Here is a 25,095-nt window from a genome sequence, read left to right as displayed (position 1 = left end):
TCCATGATGCCAGTTATATTAAATGCAGATGCATATCACATGTAATTAATATTGAAATTAAATTTAAAATATCTTGTGGAAACTATATCATATTTGTGTGACTTGGTACACTAGATTGGCATATTATTAATTGTATGCATTTGACACCAAAGAAGATATGTATTTCTTTATTAATTAAATTGGAAATTAAAAATGTAAGGAAGAAATTCTCAACTCCTTGCAATCAGCCTGACGTTTCTCAAACAGACCTGTTGTCTTTAATTCGGTAAATAATTGATCTGCTTTCCAGAGGCGTTACTTCTGCCAACTGAGTAGCCTAGAGCTGTGAAGGGCAACACATCTACATTTTAAATAATTACCCTTCCTTGGCAGGGAAATTGCTTTTCCATCCATTAATAAGAGGAAAATGAACATTGGGTCTCTAGTAAAGTAGATTAAACATGTACCCCTTTGGATGCTTGACTGCATCTTTAACAGACTTGAAATTTTTCTGGTTACTTAAATGCTATATATCAAAAGGTGATGGTGGTCTCAGGTTAATCATTTAAAAAGTTGGATTTTTCTTTTTTGCACAGTTTTCCCCATTGATCATAGCAAGTTGTCAGAAAAGTACCTTGTCTTGATTTTTTGTTAACGTCTATGCCTCGTAGATTTATAGAATTATGTGGCTTTAGATTTTTCCTCTCATCTGACAGCTTTGGTTTATTACTGTAAGTCAGTCATGCTATATCATTAGCAATGCAAAAGCAGCTTGAAGAGTTTATTGCCACCCCCTGCCCCCACCACCCCACCAACAAGGGGATGTTTCCATTAGAGGTCTGTAGTTACTCTCCTGTTTTTTCATCTTGTGAAGTGATGTCTTTTACTCATGTAATGGATTGCTCCTTGGAGAATTTGTTGTCTTCGCTCTGTTCATTGTGGCACTGGGCTTGTATGAGAGTCAAACTTTTCAGGTTTGATGTGCCATAAAGTACAGTAGGCACCATGCCTAGGGCCCACAATAATTTTAGGGTCCCACCAAAACGTTTCATTCCTTTTAAATGCAAAAATATATATATATATATATAAACTTTTAGGTTGACAGAATGCCTTAATACACATTTAAAACCAACAACAGTAGTCATAAAATATTTTTTTCCTGGAGGGGTGGGGGGGTGTCCATGAAGGCAAAAATGTCCAGAGCCCACAAAAGTACTAATCCAGTCCTGGAATCCTGGATGTCCATTAGTAAGGAGGGGCCCTGCTCCCTCGCTGCCACCACTGCCACAGCAAAGATGCTCAATTAATACTGAATGAACTAATGAAAGATGTGAATGCATACAGTGGCATACTGTGTAAAAACGTGAAGTAAATATATATGCCTGTAACACTAGAGCTACAACAACAATATAGACCCAGTATTAAATTTTGAAGAAGGTAAAGAAGGATATCTATAACCAAGTACATACAGGCAAAGTAGCCAAGGTTGAATTAAACTTTTTAAAGGACAACTTTAAAACAGTTAAGTACTTGAATATTGTTGTCCCTTCTCCTTTCCACTCTTCTAGAATGCTCTGGCCCTCCCCTAGCTTCAGGCTTGTTTCAGTTTCCTCTTTCAGATTGGTCTATATTCTTGCCATATATTAAATATTTTTTTATTCAATGTTTTGAACAGTGCTCTGAAAACAGTTTAAGTATTTCTTTCAAGGATAAGCATATTTCAAAGGACATATATTAAATTCAGTATGGTGGGTACCTATTGTGAGAAAGGATGGGAGTGGTTGCAGGAATGGAGGATGAGAAGGAAAATGTGAAAGCAGCAGTCTATTCAAAATTAATAAATATAATCTTAAAGTCTTATCAAAGTCTTACCAATAGCATAGAAAAAATAAAATTATTATTTAATTAAAAATGAACTAAGTTCACTCCCCCCAACCCCATACCGCCATTATTTCATGGGAAGTTTTTGATTGTTCCTGTTATTGTTGTTGGTCTCTCTTTTTTCAAATCATATCTTTTTGATGGGCTAAGAAGCTATTGTATTTGTCTATATAGATATAGATCTATTTTCTAATATTTGCTATGTTTGCAAATATACCCAAAATAAAAGTGTTAAGTGATGACCAAATTTTATCTTCCATCTAATCATTATGTGTTACATGGTTTCTGATCTCCCCTGTTAGAACCCTGAATTAAATCTGTTATATTTTCATATATACACAGTGGAATTCATGAATAATGGTGCTTTGACCACTCATTTGGCCACGCTGCACATCTGAGACTTGTAGACCTCTTTCTTGCCTCCTCACTATGTATCTGTATTTCTTATACATCCCTCTATGACTGCTATGTTCTTTCTTTATTTTTTAGTGTGTTTCTTTCCCCCATAGGGGTAGTGTTTTAACTCTCTAACTTCTCTCTTTAGCATCTTTATCTTTTCCCTCTCTTCTTTCACTGTAGATAAAACCACCAATGTTATTTTGTTCCCTCACCCTTGTTATTGTTTTGGTTCGTCTTCATTTTTATTGAACTGTAGTTATATGGTACAGATTGTACAAATCTTAAGTGTATAGCTTGGTGAATTTCTAACTATATATATATCTACACACACACACACACACACACACACACACACACACACGTATAAACTCCAACCAGAAAATTTTAAAGTTCTCTTTCATACATCTGTGAAGTACATCAAATGGCATTCCTTTGGAAATTCCTAAATTTCCAAATTTACCTTTCAATTTATATCTTACAGTCTTAATACATAAAATATCTCTTCTAAGCAGACTGATCTGTCTACCAAAATCCTATTAACCTCAATTCGAAATGTATTTTTTTTTTTAAAGAATTTCACTTTTATTTATTTATTTATTTATTTTTGGCTGTGTTGGGTCTTCGTTTCTGTGCGAGGGCTTTCTCTAGTTGCGGCAAGCGGGGACCACTCTTCATCGCTGTGCGTGGGCCTCTCACTATCACGGCCTCTCTTGTTGTGGAGCACAGGCTCCAGACGCGCAGTCTCAGTAGTTGTGGCACACGGGCTTAGTTGCTCCGTGGCATGTGGGATCTTCCCAGACCAGGGCTCGAACCCGTGTCCCCTGCATTGGCAGGCAGATTCTCAACCACTGTGCCACCAGGGAAGCCCTTGAAATGTATTTTATTATGAACTTGTAGCAATGATTGTCTGTGACATTAATTTAGTATTGCTGTGTGTGTGTGTGCGTGTGTGTTTATCTGTATCTGTGTATATAATTTTTCTTTGAGGATGGTAGCATTGTGTTGGTACATAAGAATGTTCCCAAGGTAACTGCTTTATCTAAAAATTTTACATTTTTGCCATCCTAGTGACCTTCTGTGTTGTGCTGTTACAATTAATTATATGGTGAGAAAACTCATTAATTCAATTATGGTAGAAAACCATGTTTTCATAAAAATGTTTTATCACTGTTGTGCTTTGATATCCTATGAGTGTTTTGTGTTAATATTGTTCACTAATAGTTAGCTTTATTAAAAGTGAATGTTTAAACCAAAAATAATCAACAGAAGCTTATTCTAAAATTATATGGAGATTCAAAGGATCTAAAATAGTTAAATCAATCTTGAAAAAGATGAGTAAATTTTAAAAACTGAAACTACCTAAATTTCTGACTTACTTGATAAATCTACAGTAATGTAGAAAAGATGGTTTTGGGTAAATATAGTCATAGATGGATGGAATAGAATCCAGGAATTGATCAAACACTTATGGTCTTTTGATTTTCAACCGAAGTGTCAAGTAATTCGTTAGGGATAGCATAGTTTTCTCAACAAATGGTGCTAGAACACCTGGCATATCCGTTTGGGAAAAATAAATTTTTCTTTAACACCATACACAAAAATTTAACTCAAAATCAATCATAGACTTAACTTAAAACCTGAAACTATAAACCTTTAAAAAGAAAACAGAAGGATTATATTATTGTGACCCAGGAGGGATAGGGGAAGATTTCTTAGATAGGACACCAAAAAAACAAACCGTCAGATTGGTCTTCATTAAACCTTTTGGGAAACATACGGTTAAGCAAATGAAGTGGGATGCCATAAACTGGGAGAAAATATTTGAGATAAATATATACATATATAAGTTTATATGTATTTTATAATGTAATATAAATATACTTTTAATGTATATAAAATAAAGACCAAACAATTTAAAATGGGCAAAAGATTTGAGCAATCATGTCACAAAAGAAAATATGTAAATAGCCACTTAGCACCCCAACATCACTGATCACCAAGGAACATAGCATATTTAAACCACAAGAAACCAAGTGCTCACTGAAGTGATTAAATTTAAAAAGAGCGGCAATACCAAATGTTGCAAAATTATGGAGTTCATGGGAAGGTAAAATGATACAGCCGCTTTGGAAAAACATTTTCCCAGTTTCATATACAGTTAAGTGTACGTATGACCCAGCAATTCCCCTCCTAAATATTCACCTAAGAGAAATGAAAACGTATGTCCACAGAGAGACTTGTAGTTGAATCTCCACAACAGCCAAAAACAAGAATCAACTGCTTAATGGATATATAATTGTCATATATCCATATAATGGAACACTACTCAATAATATAAATAAGTGCACGGACTACTCTTACCTGTAGTGAATAGGTTTAGCAAAATATTACATGATTCCATTACATGAAATGCCCAAGTAGGCAATATTAATTCATAATGACAGAAAGCCAATCAGTGGTTGCCTGGGGCCAGGCGATGGGGCGGGGATGGACTGCAAGTGGACACAAGGGAGTTTTTTCACATGTTCTCTATCTTGATTATGGTAGTAGCTGCATAGGTATACATACTTGTCATAGTCATCAAACTGTACACTTTAAATGAGTGTGTTTTATATAAATTACACATTAGTAAAGGTTAATACAGTTTAAAAATTATTCTGGCTTGTGACAAGAAATATATCCAGCCACTTGGAACAATAAGGGTATACATAGACATTTACCACTTTTCCTCTATGTCTGTTGGATGAATAAACTGTTGAAAGTAATGAATACTAGAATATTTACCTATTGGATATGGCCAAAGATGTCTTTAGAAGCTTAACAATTTCATGATGCAAAATGAAAGGAAGAAAATAATTATTTAAATGAAGATGTTAGGACATTTAAAGATTACAAACTTTAATAATTTTTAAGTTTCCATCTGTATAAGTATTGATGGGGAAGTATTAAATTCACAAGAGTTAATACTAAAACATACAGTTATTTTATGAGTGATAATAATCTGAGTTCCTGTAAAGATTTCTATATGACCCAGTATATGTCTCTTTTTGGAAAGAGTGTGAATAGCTGGTAATTTGTCTTCCAGTTCATATGTGTGTATGTGATAAAGAACCATATAATTAGGTAGGTGTTATAAATAGTATATAGCAAAAAAGGCTTCCCTACTCATGTTTCCAAGATTTTATAGCATATGCCCAGTCAAGGTTTGCTACTCTTTAATTTTGCCTTTCGGGTTAACCAGCTGACGCCCAGTTGAAAAGACTTATGTTCTTATGAGGCCGCAAAAGCCTTAATGTTCAGTCTCCAGCTACCTCAGATTTTGGAGAACACCGTGTACCATCAGCAGCTTTAGTCCCCACCCTCTAATGCTAACGCTCATCTATCAAACTTAAGGTTGAGAGTGAAGGAGAGGAAGCTTCCAGATAAACATACAGGAGCGCCTAAACAGCTAATCACTCTAGGCTTCCGCTTCCAGGCCCTATAATTAGAAGTCCTTCTTTTCCTTGTATTCCCAGATGACGCAAATGCTTTTTGTGGCTTGGCACCTCATTTGGGGCGTGGGTTTAGTTTATGGCCAGGCTAGAGTCTGGTTTAGTCTTCTGATGCTGCATAAATAGTTCTCAAGCCACAGTCTACTCTGTACAAGTCTTTCCTTTTATGTATATCTGCTTTTTAACTTGTTTTCTAGAAAAAAGAAGCTTGTCATTTCTCCCAGCAGATGTGCAAAAGAGGAAATTACAAATTAAAAGAAAGCATGTTATTGGTATAGTACTGTACTAGCTATTTCTTCCTTTCCTCTCTACTTTTTAAAAATTAAAAAAAAAATTATTTTAAAGTTTTGTCAAAAAAGTGAGCTCATTGCTGGATTATAGAAGCCACATTTGCATGGAGAAGTGGAAAAAGAAAGCTTTTGAGACAGGATACACAGACGATAATAAGGATAAATTTTCAAAGGACTAATTCTCTAAAAATTTCAATTTGTTTTGCATATTAGAAACCAAACAGATATTGATGTCAGTTTGAAAAACTAGGAGCACGTTGAAAAGTTTTCATCTGTGATTATCATTCATATGCAAAACAATAATAGTTTTGATTTGCATAATAGGGACTATTATTTGAATGCTAATTATGAGTAAAATATTGATATGCTAATAAAAGAAACCAAGTGAAGTTTATGTTCAGTAGATGAGTAATATATAAATATGAGTTCATCACATTTGCTGTTAGAATGTTTCCACTGAATTGTTTGTCATATGCAGAAAATAATTTTGTGGGAATGTGGAATCGGAACATAGTAGTAGAATTGTGATAATTCAAACTTACCACAACTAAGCAAAAAGTAGGAGTCAAGAAATACTGTCCACAAAAAAGAACATGTCCCATCTTAGAAATTTATTGTTTGAATAACAACAACAATATGGAAAGATTATTAAGTATGTCAGTGACCTCATGATGATAGCTAGGCATAGAGTGGGTGGCAGTGTTATATAAAATGTTAGAGATTTGAAGTAGATCTCAATAAATGACACTTTTCATCATCTAAAATATATTCTCTTGGAAATAGCCAAGACACTGTCATCTAATATTGCTATGTTTTAATCTAATGTAATGACTAGAGCTATACCTTATATTAGCCAATAAATAGCAAACTCAAATATACTTCATCTTCCCATATAAATGCCTATTTTATCTTTCCACAGATGCTTAATATTCTTTCATAATCTTTTCTTTCAGCAAAGAAAAGTTTTAGGAATTAAAAAATATGATTCTGCTTCTGTTTCCCACAGAAAACAAATAAAAATTCTGGACAAAATATTAACAAACACACACAAATTTAAATATGTGTATTATAATCTCTGGAACAACTAGTAAAAACCAATAGACAAATTAAAATTGGATATTAAAAATAGTGAAATTATCCAAAGAATGGGAAGGAAGCAAGAGCAGATAAATAAACAAAAATCAAAAACAAGGGTACAACTTAAAATATATAACCAACAAGGACCTATGTATTGCACAGGGAACTCTGCTCGATATTCAGTAATAACTTAAATGGGAAAATAACTTGAAAAAGAATAGATACATATATAGGTATAACTGAATGACTTTGCTGTACACCTGAAACTAACACAACATTGTTAATCAACAATACTCCAATATAAAACAAAAATTTTAAAAAAAGGAAAAAAAACCAAGGATATAATCAGAAAAAAGGGTACAATGAAAAAATAACAAAATGGTAGACGTAAATTCAACCCTACCCATAAGTCACACTAAATGTGAATGATGTACAAACAGCAATTAAAAGTCTGAGATTGGAATAAAAAACCCCAGAACTAGATCCCGATTATTGTCCAAAACACAGTCATTTTATAATATATTGATTGTGAAAGCAAAATAATAAAAAAGTGTATACCATGCATATACCAATCAATGCAAAACAGAAGTGGTGATATGAATATCAGAAAAAGTTTACTTCAGGACAAGGGAAATATTAGGGTTAAAATGGGACATTATGATAAAAGAGGTAATTCACCAAAAACTCATAATAATCCTAAGTGTGTATGAACTTAAAAAAATGTAGGTCTGGGGCTTCCCTGGTGGCACAGTGGTTAAGAATCCGCCTGCCAATGCAGGGGACACAGGTTTGAGCCCTGGTCCGGGAAGATCCCACATGCCACGGAGCAACTAAGCCCGTGCACCACAACTACTGAGCCTGCGCTCTAGAGCCCGCGAGCCACAACTACTGAAGCCTGCATGCCTAGAGCCCGTGCTCCGCAACAAGAGAACCCACCGCAATGAGAAGCCCGTGCACCGCAACGAAGAGTAGCTCCCGCTCACCGCAACTAGAGAAAGCCTGCGCTCAGCAACAAAGACCCAACACAGCCATAAATAAATAAGTAAGTAAGTAAGTAAATTTATATTTAAAAAAAAGGTCTGAAATTTAGGGAGCTTATATAACTGGGAAAAAAAGCATATTTATGATTATGCTTGGAGATGTTAACTTCTATGCAGTAATAGAACACAAAAGCAGGTAATCAGTAAGTAAGGATGTTGAAGATCCAAATAACACTATCAGTTAAATTAAATTGACACTGATAAGACATACCAGGTGTTCAAGTGTACATTGAACAGTTACCAAGATATATCATTCTGAGACATAAAACTAATTTCTTGTTGTAATGGAATTAAACTAGAAATCAATATATGAATGATACCTGGAAGATACCCAAACATTTGGAAACTAAAAAACATATCTTCCTGACATAGTAATCTAAGCTTCAACCTTAAGAAACTTGAAAAAAGAAAGAGGAAATATAACTAAAGCAAGTAAAATGAAGGATATAGTAGTAGAAGGTCGTTATAGCAAAAGGAGGAAGATAAGAGAAATCAGTGAAATGGAAAAGAGAAAACCAATGACACCAAAATGGTTTCCTTGAAAAGATCTAGCTAGACTGCCAAGAAATGAAGAGAAAGGACACAAATTTTCAGTATCGTGAATGAAAAAGTGTACTAAAGACCCTACAGACAGTATCCTTGAGTTATAGAGAGTAATTCCTCCAAGAAGAAAAATTACATTTTACATTTTAAATTAACAAAATTTAAATTAAAGAGAAATTAAATTACTATTAATATCTAAAAATCTTCACACACACACAAAAAGGTCCACATAGTTTTACTGGCAAATTCTACTGGAAATTTATTTAAGTATTTCTTCTAGAAAATAAAAGGAACATTCTGCAACAAGACCAGCTTTACCCTGATACCAGAAATAGACGAACACATTATTAGAAAAGAAAACTACAAATCAGTATCCCTCAGGAACACAGTCACGAATCTTCAACAAAATTTTAGCTAATTCAATGCAACTGCATGTAATAAAGGATTTTGACCAAGTGGAGTTTATCCCAGGAATGCAAGATTGTTCCACTTTTGATAACTTTTCATTGTTAAAATTTACCATATTAATTGACCAAAGAAGAAAAACCAGGTAATCATCTCATAGGTGCAGAAAAGCACTAGAAAAATTTGACATCTGTTCATTATTAAAACTCTCAACAAATTACAAGTAGAAAGGAATGTCCTTAACTTGATACAGGGCATTTACAAAAAATCTACAGCTGGTATCATACTTAAAGATTGAATACTTTCTCCTAAAATATAGAACAAGGCATGAATATTGCTTCTCACCATTCCTGTTTACCTCAGCAAATGTAGTAAGTCAAGAAAAAGAAAAAAAAGGCATGCAGTTTGGAAAGGAAAAAAATCAAACTATGTCTTTTCACATACTATATGTTTGGAAAGAAAATTCCATGTAATCTACATAAAAACTCCTAGAATTGGCAGACTATATAGGTATGCACACAAGTATATATAAATGTCAATTATATCTCTATATACTAACAAGGAAAAATTGATAATTGAAATAGAGTACCATTTATAGTAGCTCTAAGAAAATATATTTATAATCAGTGTGCTGAACAAGAAAAAAAAATGTCAAAGAACACACATATCAAGAAAATGAGGTGTTGGGGCTTCCCTGGTGGCGCAGTGGTTAAGAATCCGCCTGTCAATGCAGGGGACATGGGTTCGAGCCCTGGTCTGGGAAGATCCCACATGCCATGGAGCAACGAAGCCCGTGTGCCACGGGCCACAACTACTGAACCCACATGCCACAACTACTGAAGCTCACATGCCTAGAGCCCGTGCTCTGTAACAAGAGAAGCCACTGCAATGAGAAGCCTGCACACCTCAACGAAGAGTAGCTCCTGCTGGCCACAACTAGAGAAAGCCCGTGCACAGCAACGAAGACCCAACACAGCCAAAAATAAATAAATAAAATAAATTTTAAAAAAATTAAAGAAATATGAGGTGTTCATAGATCAGAAGAATCAATATTGTTAAGATGTCCATTATCGCCATTGTTTGTAGATATCAAAAAGCTGAATCTGTGTTTGGAAAGGCAAAGGAATTGGAATAGCTAAAACAACCTTGAAAAAGGTTAGAAAACGAGGACCTGCTTTACTTGATTTCAAAGTTTCCTTCAAAGTTACCTTAAATTAAGAAAATGTGGTATTAATGAAAGTATAAACATAGAAATCAATGGAACAGAATAGAACTTCTGGAAAAAGAACTACACAAATATAGTCAGTTGATCTTTGGCATGTTGACAATGGATTTAGAGTAGATTAAACATTTAATGGATAAAGAATAGTCTATTCAAGTAATCCTGCTGAAACAATTGGACATTATTTGCAAAAAATTTAATTTGTCTTATACCTCACACTTTATGCAAAAATTAATGCAAAATGGATGATAGACCTAAAGGTTAAATACAAAACTGAGAAATTGGACAGGAAAACAAAATTTTTGTGACTTGTGTTGGGCACAGAATTCTTAGCTATGACATCTCATCAAAATTTGCTTTGTGGGGCTTCCCTGGTGGTGCAGTGGTTGAGAATCTGCCTGCCAATGCAGGGGACATGGGTTCGAGCCCTGGTCTGGGAGGATCCCACATGCCACAGAGCAGCTGGGCCCGTGAGCCACAACTACTGAGCCTGCGCGTCTGGAGCCTGTGCTCCGCAACAAGAGAGGCCGCGACAGTGAGAGGCCTGCGCACCGTGATGAAGAGTGGCCCCCACTCGCCGCGACTAGAGAAAGCCCTCGCGCAGAAACGAAGACCCAATACAGCCAAAAAAAAAAAAATTTTAATTAATTAATTAATTTAAAAAAATTTGCTTTGTGAAAGACACTGTTGGGAATTTAAGTAAATATTATGCTAGAGTAGAGACAAGTTTTAAACTGGTGAATTGAGTAAGATATTACTAGTTGTAGTAGTAGATAAATTGGAACTTATAATTCAGGTTTTGAGAAATGGAAAAAGTGGAAGTGGCTTTAATTCCATGGAGGAAAGTCTTTTGCATTCTTTGTTATCAGATTTGCTATCTGAAAATGCTTGTGAACTCTGTAAATGCAGGCATTTAAACTTTTCTCTACTAGTTGTATGAGAACATCACAAAACCTGGATATGTAGTATGTCACTATGCTTGTATACTGATGTGGTGTTAGGTTTTGTATTCCCATAGGAAAAAGATCCTGTGTTTTAATTTTTTTATTTTGGGAAGTTTCTTATATATTTGGTCATTTTTTCCCTTTGGTAATATTTTAAATCATGATGAATGCTTTGTGAAAATATTTCATCCACATACATAATGGTTTATATTTTTACCCTGTTTTGGTGTGTCCTTTAGGAATGCTTCTAGTCACAACAGATACCCTTGGCCATGACTTCCATGTCTTCCAAATTTTGACTCATCCTTGGTCCTCATCACAAAGTGCTGTCCATCATCTGTATACTCTTCACAGGGGAGAAACTGAAGCCAAAGTAAGTTGTATATTTTTCAGAAGATGTTTTCTTTGTGTAATATGATGTCTAATCCAGCTGGTTATTTGTATCGTATTGGAGCTTAACGTTAATGTTAGTGAGTTCATATTGTTCTTTAGACTGGGTCAGATAATTAAGAGTTTTTATCCTGTTTTGATCCAGTAAATATATAAGCAGTAGGTAAACAATTCAATGAATGTTGATAAGACAGAAGTTCCATTCATCCTTCTCCCCCTACCATAATACCATTTCTAGCCTCAGAGAGAACGCTGTCATCCATATGATAACCATCTCTCCAGACCTTCTCCTAGGCATTTTGATTCTATACATGCATACATACACACACACATACATGTAAATATATACATATTCACATATACCAGAAAATAATCGAGTTTTATAATGTATATAACTTATATGCATAATATTCAGTGGTATGCTGGAGCCAGCTCACAGTTGCTAGTGAGAATCAGTTATGCACATCTAGCCCCAATTCTGGATGTAGTGACATTATATTGGTAGATTGAAATCATCCATGTTAGGAGTGGTTACACAGTGGAAATCAGCAACACTAAAAATCAGGGCTATTTCTTCTTTAGGGAGCCAGTTTTTAACATTTACCAGCACATCACTGCTCACATATGCGTGCGCGTGCATGCGCACACACACATCCATATATATAATTTAATGAGCATTTGAATTAAGCACCATGCTGAGTGTATTACATGTATTTAATACTCTTAGTATCACTTGGTAGATACTGAGATGGTTTTTAATAGCCTTAAATCCCAAATATTCTTTCACAGAGCCTGTGGGTATGCATATACCAGTACACTTCTGTATATAGTTTATTCTGAAAGATAGCTCATTGACCCAACAACATTTATTGACTAGTCCATTCTTTCCCAATAGTCTAAAATGTTGTTTGTCATGACTTTGCATTAAATTTTCTATAATAGAATGAAACATCTTTAATATATATAAACCCATGATTTATAGTGATACTTAAAAACAAGGTATTGGACATTACTGTATGTTGCTTGTTTGCAAACTCATTATTCTAAAAATTGATAATTAAAGAGAAAGTACCCTGCCTTTCTTGTATCAATTTAATAAGATGACCAAGTAGTTGATGAGGGAAAGTTTTTCCTTATTGAGGAATTTCAGAATAAAAGATGTTGGAAATTAGACTTATTTTGTTGATCATTTTATAATATATACATTATGGTATGCACCTGAAACTAATGTCACATGTCAGTTGTACCTCAGTTTTTAAAAAATGTAGAAATATAAGAATTACTGTGTTGCTATTTCTAATGAAACAATATACCTAGGCAACAAACATCTGTGTGTGGTTTTGGCTAATGAGTCTTAATGTTAGCAATGTGGAACAGTCCTACCTATATCATGTGCTTCCGAATATGATGTAATTAGGATGTATACAACATCGTCTATGAAATTAAACCTGAATTTAATTCAGCCACTAGATACAATGAGCACTTCTTAAAAAAAAAAAAATTTATTTATTCATTTATTTATACAGCATGTTCTTATTAGTTATCTATTTTATACATATTAGTGTATATATGTCAATCCCAATCTCCCAGTTCATCCCACCACCACCCCATCCCGCTTTCTCCCCTTGGTGTCCATACGTTAGCTCTCTACATCTGTGTCTCTATTTCTGCCTTGCAAACCGGCTAATTAATTTTGTTAATTAGTACATTAAACAAAATACATAGATAGAGGGACAAGTTAAATACCATGAGAGTGCAACTAGTGAAATCTAAAATGTGGGAAGTTCATTACAAAAACCAGGCTGTGTGGCAGGGCTTAGAAGTAATTTTAGAGAATAATATCTAAGCAGAAGGTGTGGACCTTGTTTGACTCCTGTTTCATACAAATCAAGTATGAAAATACATTTTTCATACAAATGGTGAGATTTGAACATTTGGCTTAGTAGATACTATTAAGGAATTTAATATCCTTATTTTTTTGTGATTCATACAAGAGCGTGGAGTTTGCTTTAAAATAATCTAGCCATAGGGGAGTGTTGGTTAGATAAAAGAACAAATACATGACAAGTAGGGATATGGTTATGTTGATTACAAGAGTCTTAAAAGACATATCAATTTACCAACTAAGTTCAATATGTGAACTTTGTTTGGAGCCTAATTTAAACAAGGTATAAAAAAGACATTTTTGAGACAGAGAAAATTGACCTTGAACTGGGAGTTACATGATTTTAACCAGTTTATTTTGCTGGGTCTGTAATTGTGTTACTTTTTTTTTTAAAGCCCTAATCTATTAGGCATATAACCTGAAGTCATGCTGAAGTAGTTATTGGTGAAACAATATGATATGATATCTCTAGTTTGCTTTTAAATATTCTGGCCAAACAAAACAAACTAAGAGATAGATTGAACACACTATGCAAAGCTGGGTGATGCTGATATTGGTGGTTCATTATAGCAATCTCTGCACTTAGTGTATATCAGGAAATTCTTCTAGGGAATTCCCTGGCGGTCCAGTAGTTAGGACTCAGCACTTTCACCACAGGGGGACTGGGTTCGATCCCTGGTTGGGGAACTAAGATCCCATAAGTTGTGCAGCGTGGCCAAAAAAAAAAAAAATTCCTCTAATAGAAAGTAAAAATAAAGCAGTACCTTTTACCAACATTATGCTGTTTTACTTTAGCAGATTTATTGTTCATTTTCAAAAACTTTTCCAGCTATTCTTTGGCATTTTCTCATTGAAATGCATTTTAGAGTAACCCTATTGAGTTATATAAAGAATATTTTGAAGTTTTTTATTTGGATTGCATTGAAATTACATTTTAATACACTTAGAATTCACATCATTAAATGTAGAATTTTTGCATCCAATGTTATTTATTGCTGAGGTATCATAAACTATAGATTGTTTTGTATTAGATTTGTATCTTCCTGCTTTGCTAGACTCTACTGTAAGATCCAATACTTTTTCAGTAACATTTTCTTGGATTTTATAAGTAGAACATACTTTCTGACAATTATGATAATTTTTGACTGTTTTCAATTTTATTTTTCTTGTTACATTAGGTCGGAAATCTAAAACAATGTATACCTATACAAGTGATAGTTGCAGTCTTTTCTTTGTTAATAATACCCCCTTTTTTTTACTTTCTTATTTTGCTCTACTGCTAGCATCTGTTTTTACCCCAATACCGTGCTGTTTTTATTACCTTAGCTTTGTAATATAGTTTGAAATCAAGGAACTTGATGCTTCCAACTTTGTTCTTCTTTGTCATGATCACTTTTGTTATTTGGGGTCTTTGGTAGTTCCTACAAATTTTAGGATTTTTTGTTCTAGTTCTGTGAAAAATGCCACTTGAATTTTGATAGAGATTGCATTGAATCTGTAGATTGCTTTGGGTAGTATGGACATTTTAACAGTATTAATTCTTCTAATTCATGAGCATGGATTATTTTTTCATTTATTTGTGTCTTCTTCAGTTTGTTTCATCAGTGTCTTATGGTTTGCAGTGTGCAGGTCTTTCACCTCATTGGTTAAATTTTCCTACATATTTTATTCTTTTTGATGCAACTGTAAATGGGATTATTTTCTTAATTTCTCTTTCTGATAGTTTGTTATTAGTGTGAAGAAACAGAACTGATTTTGTATCCTGTAGTTTTACTGAATTTGTTTATTAGTTTTATCAGTTTTTTGGTGTAGTGTTTAGGGTTTTTGTATATATAAGATCATGTCCTCTTCAAATAGAGACAGTTTTATTTCTTCCATTCCAGTTTGAAAGACTTTTACTTGTTTATTTTTTTCTTGCCTAAGCACTCTGGCTAGTACTTCCAGTACTGTGTTTAATAAAAGAATCACAAATGGGCACCCTTGTCTTGCTCCACATCTTAAAGCAAAAGCTTTCAGCTTTTCACCATTGAGTATGATGTTAGGTGTGGGCTTGTCATATATGGCCTTTATTATGTTGAGGTACATTTTCTCTATACCCACGTTATTGAGTTTTTATTATGAATGGATGTTGAATTGTGTCAAATGTTTTTTCTGCATCTATTGGGATGATCATATTTCATTTTGTTAATGTGGTGTGTATCTCAGCACCTAGATGCAGACTGATAGGAAGCTGGCAGTGGTCTTTAAAGTACACAAATGTACTTCTTTCAGGGGAAGATTGGGAGAAGGACATTTTAGTCTGCTGCCTCTATGCTGTGCCCTGGGCGGATAGCGGGTTAAGAGAAGTCAGTTAAAACTATGTAAATATCCCATTCCTCATCAAGCTTTGTAGTACTTCTTTTATTTACATATATCATTTGATTGACTAGATTCTTTATTAGATGGGTTATAGTCATTCAATAATTATTTTAATACTCAAAATATCCCAGATTTGGCCAGTTGGAGCCTATTAGCTTGACATCTATGTACTTTTGACCTATCTCCATTATTCTTTGACAGTGTCCTTAACTTTCTGGTACAATGAACTTGCTTACTCTTATTTAGTAACCATTTGTTTTTGTTTCTTTTGCATGGAAGTTTTTAATTAGGTGAGCATTTTAGGTAAAGATTTACTATTTCAACATGCTGCTGGGCACATTTTATTTCTTTTAAAAAAATTTTTTTTCGTTGAAGTATGGTTGATGTACAATATTATATGTTACAACACAGTGATTCACAGTTTTTGAAGGTTATGTTCCATTTATAGTTACTAAAAATACTGGCTGTATTCCCTGTGTTGTACAATACAGGGCACATTTTATTTCTTAACTCTGGTTTTTTAATCCCTGTCCTGCCCTCCCTACTTACTGATATGCTGTACCTCAGCTACAATCTACTAGAATTATTTTAAGCACCCACACCTTTTAAAAAAAATTTATACCTATTTTTGATACCTCTTTTGCATTAGAATTATTTGTCACTTAATTTACCTTTATATCCAACCGGAAATAGAGATCTTGCTTAAGCTTCTTGGTGTCTCTCATCCGTAGAACAGTGCCCTGCACATGGACAAATGTTTGTAGGTACTAATGTTTGCTAGTGACAATGCTATTCCTATTTAACAGGTAGGAAAACCAAATAGACATTATTAAAATTATGTTGTTCTATGTCACACCCTGTAATTTAGGAGATTGGAAATTTTAAACATCAGACATCAAGATCTAAGGAAACTCAATTAATGACCATAAAATTAATTTTTATAAACTTCTACTGAAAGTAATTTTGAAATGATATATAAAATTTAGCACTGATGATGAAATCTGTATGGCAAGTGATCTATCTGTCTTTGAGTATTTTAAAATCATGTCCTTCTGGAATCTTCCAAGGATTCTGAGGGTACTTTCATCAGGCAAGAAAAGAAATCAAATATGTGGATCTAATTATGTTGAATTAACTTGTTTTGTGATCTGTGACTTGGGATATCCTCTGCATCTGACAGTAATTTCCTCATAAAGTACATATGCAGTTAGAAAAATATTCTTAGTTTTCATCAATGAAGTTGTATATAGTAAGACCTTACAATATTTTAAAAATATACTTCTGTAAAGTCTCACTGAAGCAGACACAAGTAGTTTTTGTACTTAACATACTAATTTTGATAAATGGTAAACTTGCTTTTGAAACCTCTGCTTACGTGTTACTTTTACTTTATCAGAGCAGTCCTACAAAATGGTATGATTAGTATGTTTAATACTCAAGGGGAAAAGTATCTAGCTATTTAATATTATTAATTGATAGTAGCTGATGATCAGTTCAGGAAAAAAGAGTCCATGGTGCAGGAGGGGGGAACCCAGATGGAGCTTAGTAGACTCCCTTTGTTGATGAGAGTCCAGGGAGACAAAGATCATTGAGTTCTCAGGACAGAGCACCAGAGAGATGAAAGCTGCAAAGAAAGAACCGCTGAGATCTGCAGAGAAATCTGCAGCCACAGGAAGAATGACATCATACTAGTAAGGAAGAAGTAAAATTATGTTTATTTAAAGATGACATGTAGAAAATCTAATGGATACTACAAAAAAAGTTAGAACTAATAAGTGATTTTAACAAGGCTTCAGGGTACTACATACTAGGAAAAAATAATTGGTGATTTAAAAAAAATTAGTTAAAATTTAAAAATAGTGACTATATACCATGTACAAGACTATATTCTAAAACTATAAAACATTGCTGAGAATAAAGACCTGAATAAATAAAAGAGTTAAACCATATTCTTGGGCTGGAATACTTAATATTGTTAGACTATCATTTCTGTCCGAACTGATCTATATATTCATTGCAATCTCCATCAAAATCCCACCAGGATTTAAAAAAAATTTTTTTGGATAGAAATTGACAAGCTAATTCTCAAATTCATATGGAAGTACATAGGACTTATACTGGGCAAAATAATATTGAAAAAGAAAAACAAGGTTGGAGGGTTACCACTACCTGATAATAAGACTTATTAAAGCTAAATAACATTCAGGAATGTTTCCATACATATGTACAATTGATTTTTGACAAAGGTGCAAAGTGGAGACAAGTTAGTATTTTCCACAATGGTAATAGACTGTCTGTCTGGGTATTGATGTGCAAAAAAAAAAAAAAAAAAGTGTTAATCCATATCTCATCCCATATACAAAAATTAACTGAAATTGGATCACAGATTTAAATATAAAATCTACGATTATAAAGCTTTTAGAAGAAAACATAGGAGGAACCCTTTGGATTAGATACAAGTTGTCTGGTATCTACAACACATTTTAAGGAACTCTCAAAAAGTCAATGAGTGGAGGAACTCTATCTTCTGTACAGTGCTGTTGGGAATGTACAAAATGGTACTGCCACTCTGGAAAATAGTTTGGCAGTTTATGAAAATCTTAACATAAGCTTGCCTTTCCACCCAGCAACCTCAGTTACAGGCAGTCTGCAACATTAAATTCACATTGTTCTGGACGATATACAAATTTACTCCACATTTCTTTCCTGTGGTTGTCATAACAAATTACCTTAAAATAACAGGACAAAACCAAATTGCCTTAAAATAACAGAAATTTATTTTTTCACAGTCCTGGAAGGCAAAGGTCCAAAATCAAGGTGCTGGTGAGGCTGCACTCCCTCTAGAGTTCTAACAAAGAATCTGTTCTTTGCCTTTTCCAGCTTCTGGTGACCCTCAGCATTTCTTGCTTAATGGCCACGTCACTCCAGTATCTGCCTCTATGATCTCATTTCCTCCTCCCCTTCTCTGTGTCTTTTCCTCTTTGTATCTTATAAGGGTACCTGTGATTCCATTTAATGTCAACACTGATAATCCAGGATAACTTCTCCAGATCTAGAAATTAATCACATTATTTTGTCATATAAGGTAATAGTCACTCTTTGGGTCTATAATGTACTGTATGTAGGTTCCAGGGATTAGGATCTGGATGTGTCTTTTTTAGAGCCACTATTTACCTCACTACAGTCCACCCTCTGACCCTTCAAATTCAGGATTATGTCATGTGTAAAATGTATTTACTCCATACAAACATCCCTGAAGATCTCAACACATTACAACATCTCCTCTAACTCTAAAATTTCTTAAAAATATCATCAGCTCCAAAGTTCAGATCTCCTCATCAAAATCATACAAATCAGGTATGGTTGAGACTCTGCGTATGATCCATCCTGGAGCAAAATTCCTCTCAATCTGTGTAGAAGGAGAGGATACAGAGAGAATGAGGCAGAAAAAAAAAATGAAGAAATAAAGATGGAAAACTTTCCAAATTTATTGAAAAAAAAAATTGAATATGACAAAACACAAGTTTAACAAGAACATCATAGTAAACTTTCTGAAAACCAAAGCAAATCTTGAAAGTAGCCAGAGGAAAATAACATGTTACATACAGAGAAATAGCATTTGAACAAACTGTTGACTTCTCATCAGAAACTATGGAAGTCAGAAGGCAGTGGAATAACATGTTTACAGGACTGAAAGAAAAAAGTACTGGTAATCAAAAATTCTCCATCCAGCAAAAGTATCATTTAAGAATGAAGGAGTGAGCAATAAACCTTGCACATCCACACTAGAAATCATGCACAGGGAAATGATACCAGAGCAAACTTGGATATCTTGGAAGTAATGAAGTATGTGAGAAATGATCAATTTCTTATTAGAGAGGATTTTTTTCTCTCTTTCTTTTAATTCATTTAAAATATGTAGGAATGTTAAAAATTTAAATTTAATGTTAAAATAATTTTTATATGTAAGAAATTTTAACATTTTCTCAGGTTTATATTGTATACATGTAATGCATATAACTATAGCATAATGGACCATTGGTCCTTCGGTGGGAGCAAGGAACTATACTATTTCAAGGTTCAATGTGCTACACCTAAAAAGACAAAACTTCATATAAAATGGAATTCTAAAAAATGTTCAGTTAATTCAAAAGTAGGCAGAAAAGGAGGAGCAGAGGCACAAGAAACAGAGGGGATAAACAGAAAACAACATTAAATGGTACATCAAAATTCAATCATATAAATAATTATATTAAATTTTAATATATTCCAATCTAAAGAACTTCAAACTAAAGGAACAAGTTATCTATTAAAGATTTTCTTTGAATCTTTAATATGATGATAGTAAAAGCACGTTAAAAGGTATGTCATGCAAATAATAAATGTAAGAATATTAAAAATTTGACTATATTAATATCAAGTAAAATAGAGGTTAAGACAAAGACTATTACCAGAGATATTTCATAAAGTTCGAGTCAAATTATCAGGAGGATTTAAATGTCTGTGCACCTAAAACTGAGTTTAATAACACTTTCTCAACATTTGATAGAACAAATAAGGCAAAAAGGGCAAATATCTGACCAATCCTGTCAACTATGTTGTCCTAATAGTTCAACAACTAACCCCAGCACCTGTAGTATATTTATGCTTTTAAATTACGACATCATGTATACTTTGAGTGATATGAAACAATGGATAATAGATGGGGCAAAGATTTATAATTGATGGATTTAGATGGAAATCACTGTACAAGGCAGGGCAAAAAGCAGGCCTGATCAGTGGCTTGATTCCAGTCATTCTCATCAGTGGGTGGATTCTTACCTTGGGCATTAGTGACCCAGATTCTTCAGTTACCAGCCATGATTTGCTTGCACAGCTCATGGCCCTAAAAGAGGGACATCTGCAATCTGCCGGTATGTAGTCTATTTCATGTCAAACAGACCATTGACAAGGCCATCGGCAGATGACAAGTTTCGGTATAAATATAACAGTTCTAGTCCTTTGGAGTATTTGTCTAAAGCAGGAGTTTTCTTTAAAAGGCCAGATTGTAAAATAACTCTGCATTCTACATGTATTGCCTCTGTCATTGTAGTGCAAAAACATCCATAGATAATACATAAATGAATGGGCATGATTGGTCCACAGTTATAGTGACCCCTCAAAGTAGAGGTGACAGCTTTCCATTATCCTGCTGTGTTGACTGGTCCTTAGATTTGTCCCTCCACAGTTTTTGTTGGTGCTGTGCAGCTGCCCTGGGCCGGCAGACACCATCACTTCTCATTTTAGCCAAACCATCAATCAGGCATTTAAAGGAAACTCTGTGATTCAGGGGCTTATAGAACCAGTGGCATTGCTTCAGGCAGTAGAGTGGGTGGTAAAGTAGTGGTAAAAACAAGGTGCTCCTAGGGCCATTCTGGAACATATTCTGGAATATACCATTTGACTAGCAAGCCCTGTCGGGCCCTTCCCACCGTGCTCATCATCAGATTTGAGTTGACTCATCCCAGTGTGGGTCTGGAAAATCACAAAGCCTCCATGGGTCAGTTGTTCAGTTACAAGAACCTGGTAGCAGGTTAGTAGCTGCCATCTAAAAAAAGGGAGCGTACTTGGTTGCTGGATCAGGCAGGTGGCGATGTTGTACTGGGATAACACCGCTGTGTACTTCAGCAGCCATTAAGTCTCTACCTCAACTTTTTCCTACTGGGATTCTGTTGTTTCTATTACATAACATGGGAAGGCACTGGAAGCCTAGTAGGTGAGCTGTTGTGGGCTTGTCGCATTGTCACCTCGATCTACATGGCAGAGGATACCCCTTGACACTTAAAAGCATGTAAGTACAATCAGTTAAGCCATTAATACTAGTTATACATTTATCAACATAAACGACAACAATAGTACACCCGCAAGGTCATCTTAGCTCCTCTTCCCTACTGTGAACTGTGCTTACACTTCGTTCCAGGGTATTTTTCCTCCTATGAGGGCATGGGCTGTTTCCCCCTACACGAGAACATGGACGAATGTGTTTAAGGGGCACATGCCAGTTTTTCCATTGACGGCTGCCAGGGGATCTCATTATCCCCTGTCTTGGTGGCAGGGGAGGCTAGTCTGTAGATACTATAGGGGCAGCCAGGAGCGTTGGCCTTTTTTCCTCACTTGGCCAAGTGTTGGTGCCAGTTATTTCCTGATAAGCAGTGGTGTGCTCACCAGCTTCCAGTGAGTGTCCAGGCACCACAGCCCCTTTCTTTCTGCCCCCACTCCCATCGCTGCTGCGGTTCACACTGCACTCCTTGGAATGTGGGCCACCCCTCATCCTTGTCTCCACTCAAGTTCAGGCTACAGCAGGAGCCGGCTGCACTAGCACTGCTGGCTTTGTGGTGTTTACAAGGTGTCACATTCGCTTTTTTTGTTTGTTTAGATTTTTATTGAAATAATCATAGGTTCATAGGCACTTGTAAGAAATTGTACTAAGAGATCCCATGTACACTTTACCCAGTTTATCCCAATGGTAACATTTTGCAAAACTATATGACAACCAGCATATTGACATGGGCACAATGCACTGATCTTTTTCAGATTTTACCAGATGTGCTTGTGCTTGTGTGTGTGTGTGTGTTTGTGTATGTGTGTGTGTTTAGGTGTATATAATTTAATCACATGTTGGTTTGTGTATCCACCACTGCTGTCAAGATACTGAACATTTCCCTCATGTTACCCTATTATAAGTAACCTAACTTTTACAGTTCGTTTAAACATCCACCCGGACTATTTACAGTTTGGGGATATTATGAGTATGTTACGTGAATGTAGTTTTCATTTCTCTAGCATAGATGCCCAAGAGTTCAGCATGCTGCTTATTTGATAGCTCATTTTCGAATTTCTAGCACCTAGAAGAGTGCAAAACGTGTAATAGGGTTCCCATGAATGCATTATTGGATAAATAAATGAATCTGAGGAATTGATATGGGGAGGGAGTAGGCAGAGGAGATAGAGGGTGTGTGTGGATTATCTGTCTTTACCACATCTCCATTCTAAGCATCTTATTCTCAAGCAAACTTATTGCCATTAACATAACCTCATCTGAAGGCTTGGACCTTGGCTAGTTAGTTTTTGTGATATGGGACTTGTCTTTACGGTTTTGATTGCCATTCTTACAGGCTTGTGAAAGAATAGTACTCTGGAATTTGAGACTTTTTATCCAAGTACTCTCTGCTTTCGGGTTTTCTTTCTTTTTAAAAGAGAGTTGGAAAGGGAATTAGTAATTGAATCATTAGGCATATATTTGCCTACAGAAACAAAAACAATGGTTTAAAAAAAAAAACAAACCCAGGGTTTATTTTTCTTACTTTACAAGAAGGCTGCTGCCAGTTTTGGTACAATGTCTCAGTGACTTTTTTTGTTCTTTTTCTTGTGATCGCTTTATAATTGCCACTCCAGTGGGCATCATTTCTGAATTCAAAGCAGTAAGGTGAATTCAAAGCAGTAAGGTGAATTCAAGGAGTAAGGACAGCTTCAGTGATGTTAATTCCTTTTGTCAAGAAAGTGGATACTTTTCAACACCTGCTGTAAGAGAGGCTTTGGGAAGCACATAGGAAGTATCTGTAGTGGTGGCAGGTGAGGGAGTGAAGGTTGGAGGTTGGGTGTTCTATTTGCCATCCACTAGTTACATCTATACAACCATAAATCAAGGTATAGAACATTTTCATCATCTCAGAAAGTTTCCTCCTGCCCTTTTCAGTCAATCTTCTGCCCCACTCACACTTTAGGAAATCATTGCCATTACTTCATTTTTAGAAAAGAGTGTCTTTTATGTAATTTCTAAGGTTTGGTGTGGGGCTGGGGGACTGCTATTTCGGGTAAGTTTATTTTTTTTTTCTGGCTCCATATTATAGACTTCAGGCCAGTATCAGAGTCATTATCTGAGTTCTAAAACTGCAGAATTCTCGGTCATGTCTCCCCTAAGACCTCCCAGCACCTCCTGAATCGTAATTCTGAAGGTGGGACCAACGGATCTATATTTCTTACAAATAATCTAGGTGCTTCTTAGTCTACTAAAAGTTAGAGAATCTCTGCTTTAGATTTTAGGCTGTTAAAATAATGCTGAATTTTAAAATTGCTATTATTAGTTAATTGGGGTTGGGGGGTAAATTTGCGGCATAAATTGGGAGCGTTGTGCGATGCTCATTTCTGTATCTTAGATGCTTAAATGTAGTAACACTTAATTCTAGTGCTGAAATACTCTTGTTTTATATGTAATTTGAATTCAGCCTGTTCTGTGAATGGAATATACACTCGAGGTTTTTTTTTCTTTTGGTTGTTTGTTTTGATAAAATGTTGGATGTAATAATTCCATATATGTCTGCTATATTAGATTTTGGTTGCCCCAAATATTGTTTGGATTAGTAAATCAATGAAATTGATTTAGATTGCTGAAAAAAATACTTGTATAAATTAGAATTACTGGCATATAGCTGCAGTATGTTTTAAGGAACAAATACTTCAGCTTTCTACACGCCTAATTGGTTGCTCATAGCCAAATTTTACATCATTACAATAAGAAGCAAGTGTGAGATGTTATAAATATGCCAAATAATACATTTAAAGAGCAATAAATTATATAACCTAATAGAAATTTGCAAAACATTTAATTAAGCACCCTGTATTTCTTATTTGTATCTCATTAGTTAAGAATTCTGACATTTGCTTATTTAAAAGCTCCAATTGATAATAATGAGTGTCCTAATGAGGGTTCCCAGTCTTTCTTATTTTTAATAAAGTATGAAAAACCACCCAACTTGTTTGATAACATGAACAGTTGTATCATTTTGCATTTTGTGGATAGGCGACTTGTTATCCTCTGTAATGTTATTTAAAGGATTAAACTTTCTCTAGTTTCTTGACAGCTGATGTCTTTAGCAACTCTTCTCTGCTCGTTTATGTATCCTGATGTGTCTTTAAGGTCACAGAGCAGAATCACTTCTCTAATAGCAGTTTTCTAAGTAAGCTTTTAGGTGGAATTCTGTCTTCTTGCCTTGATACTGTTTGTTAGCACCACCTCATATCAGAAGTATTCTTAAAATGAAAGAAGGAAACTTCTTTTCATTGACAGACCAGGAAGTCATCTTGATTATAAGTGTTTTGGAAAAAGGTTTTAGATGACATGGTTTAGTTCCGCTGTGGATGGAACATAAGTT

At 34.8% G+C, this 25,095-nt stretch overlaps 1 protein-coding gene across 12 annotated transcripts in view; it reads left to right on the top strand.

Moving 5' to 3' along the window:
- The window catches only part of BCAS3 (BCAS3 microtubule associated cell migration factor), a 575,869-nt gene that overhangs the window by 185,274 nt on the left and 365,500 nt on the right, over nt 1–25,095 (top strand). For all 12 annotated transcript variants that reach the window (XM_059908366.1, XM_059908365.1, XM_059908370.1 and 9 more), the window contains one exon: nt 11,511–11,644. In XM_059908366.1, the coding sequence (XP_059764349.1) occupies nt 11,511–11,644 (134 nt within the window). The remainder of the gene's footprint in view (nt 1–11,510; nt 11,645–25,095) is intronic.

This window comes from Balaenoptera ricei, chromosome 20 (assembly GCF_028023285.1).
Source record: "Balaenoptera ricei isolate mBalRic1 chromosome 20, mBalRic1.hap2, whole genome shotgun sequence".
Taxonomy (NCBI): domain Eukaryota; kingdom Metazoa; phylum Chordata; class Mammalia; order Artiodactyla; family Balaenopteridae; genus Balaenoptera; species Balaenoptera ricei.
The sequence above is the reverse complement of the archived record's forward strand: the minus strand, read 5'-3'. Positions and strand labels throughout refer to the sequence as shown.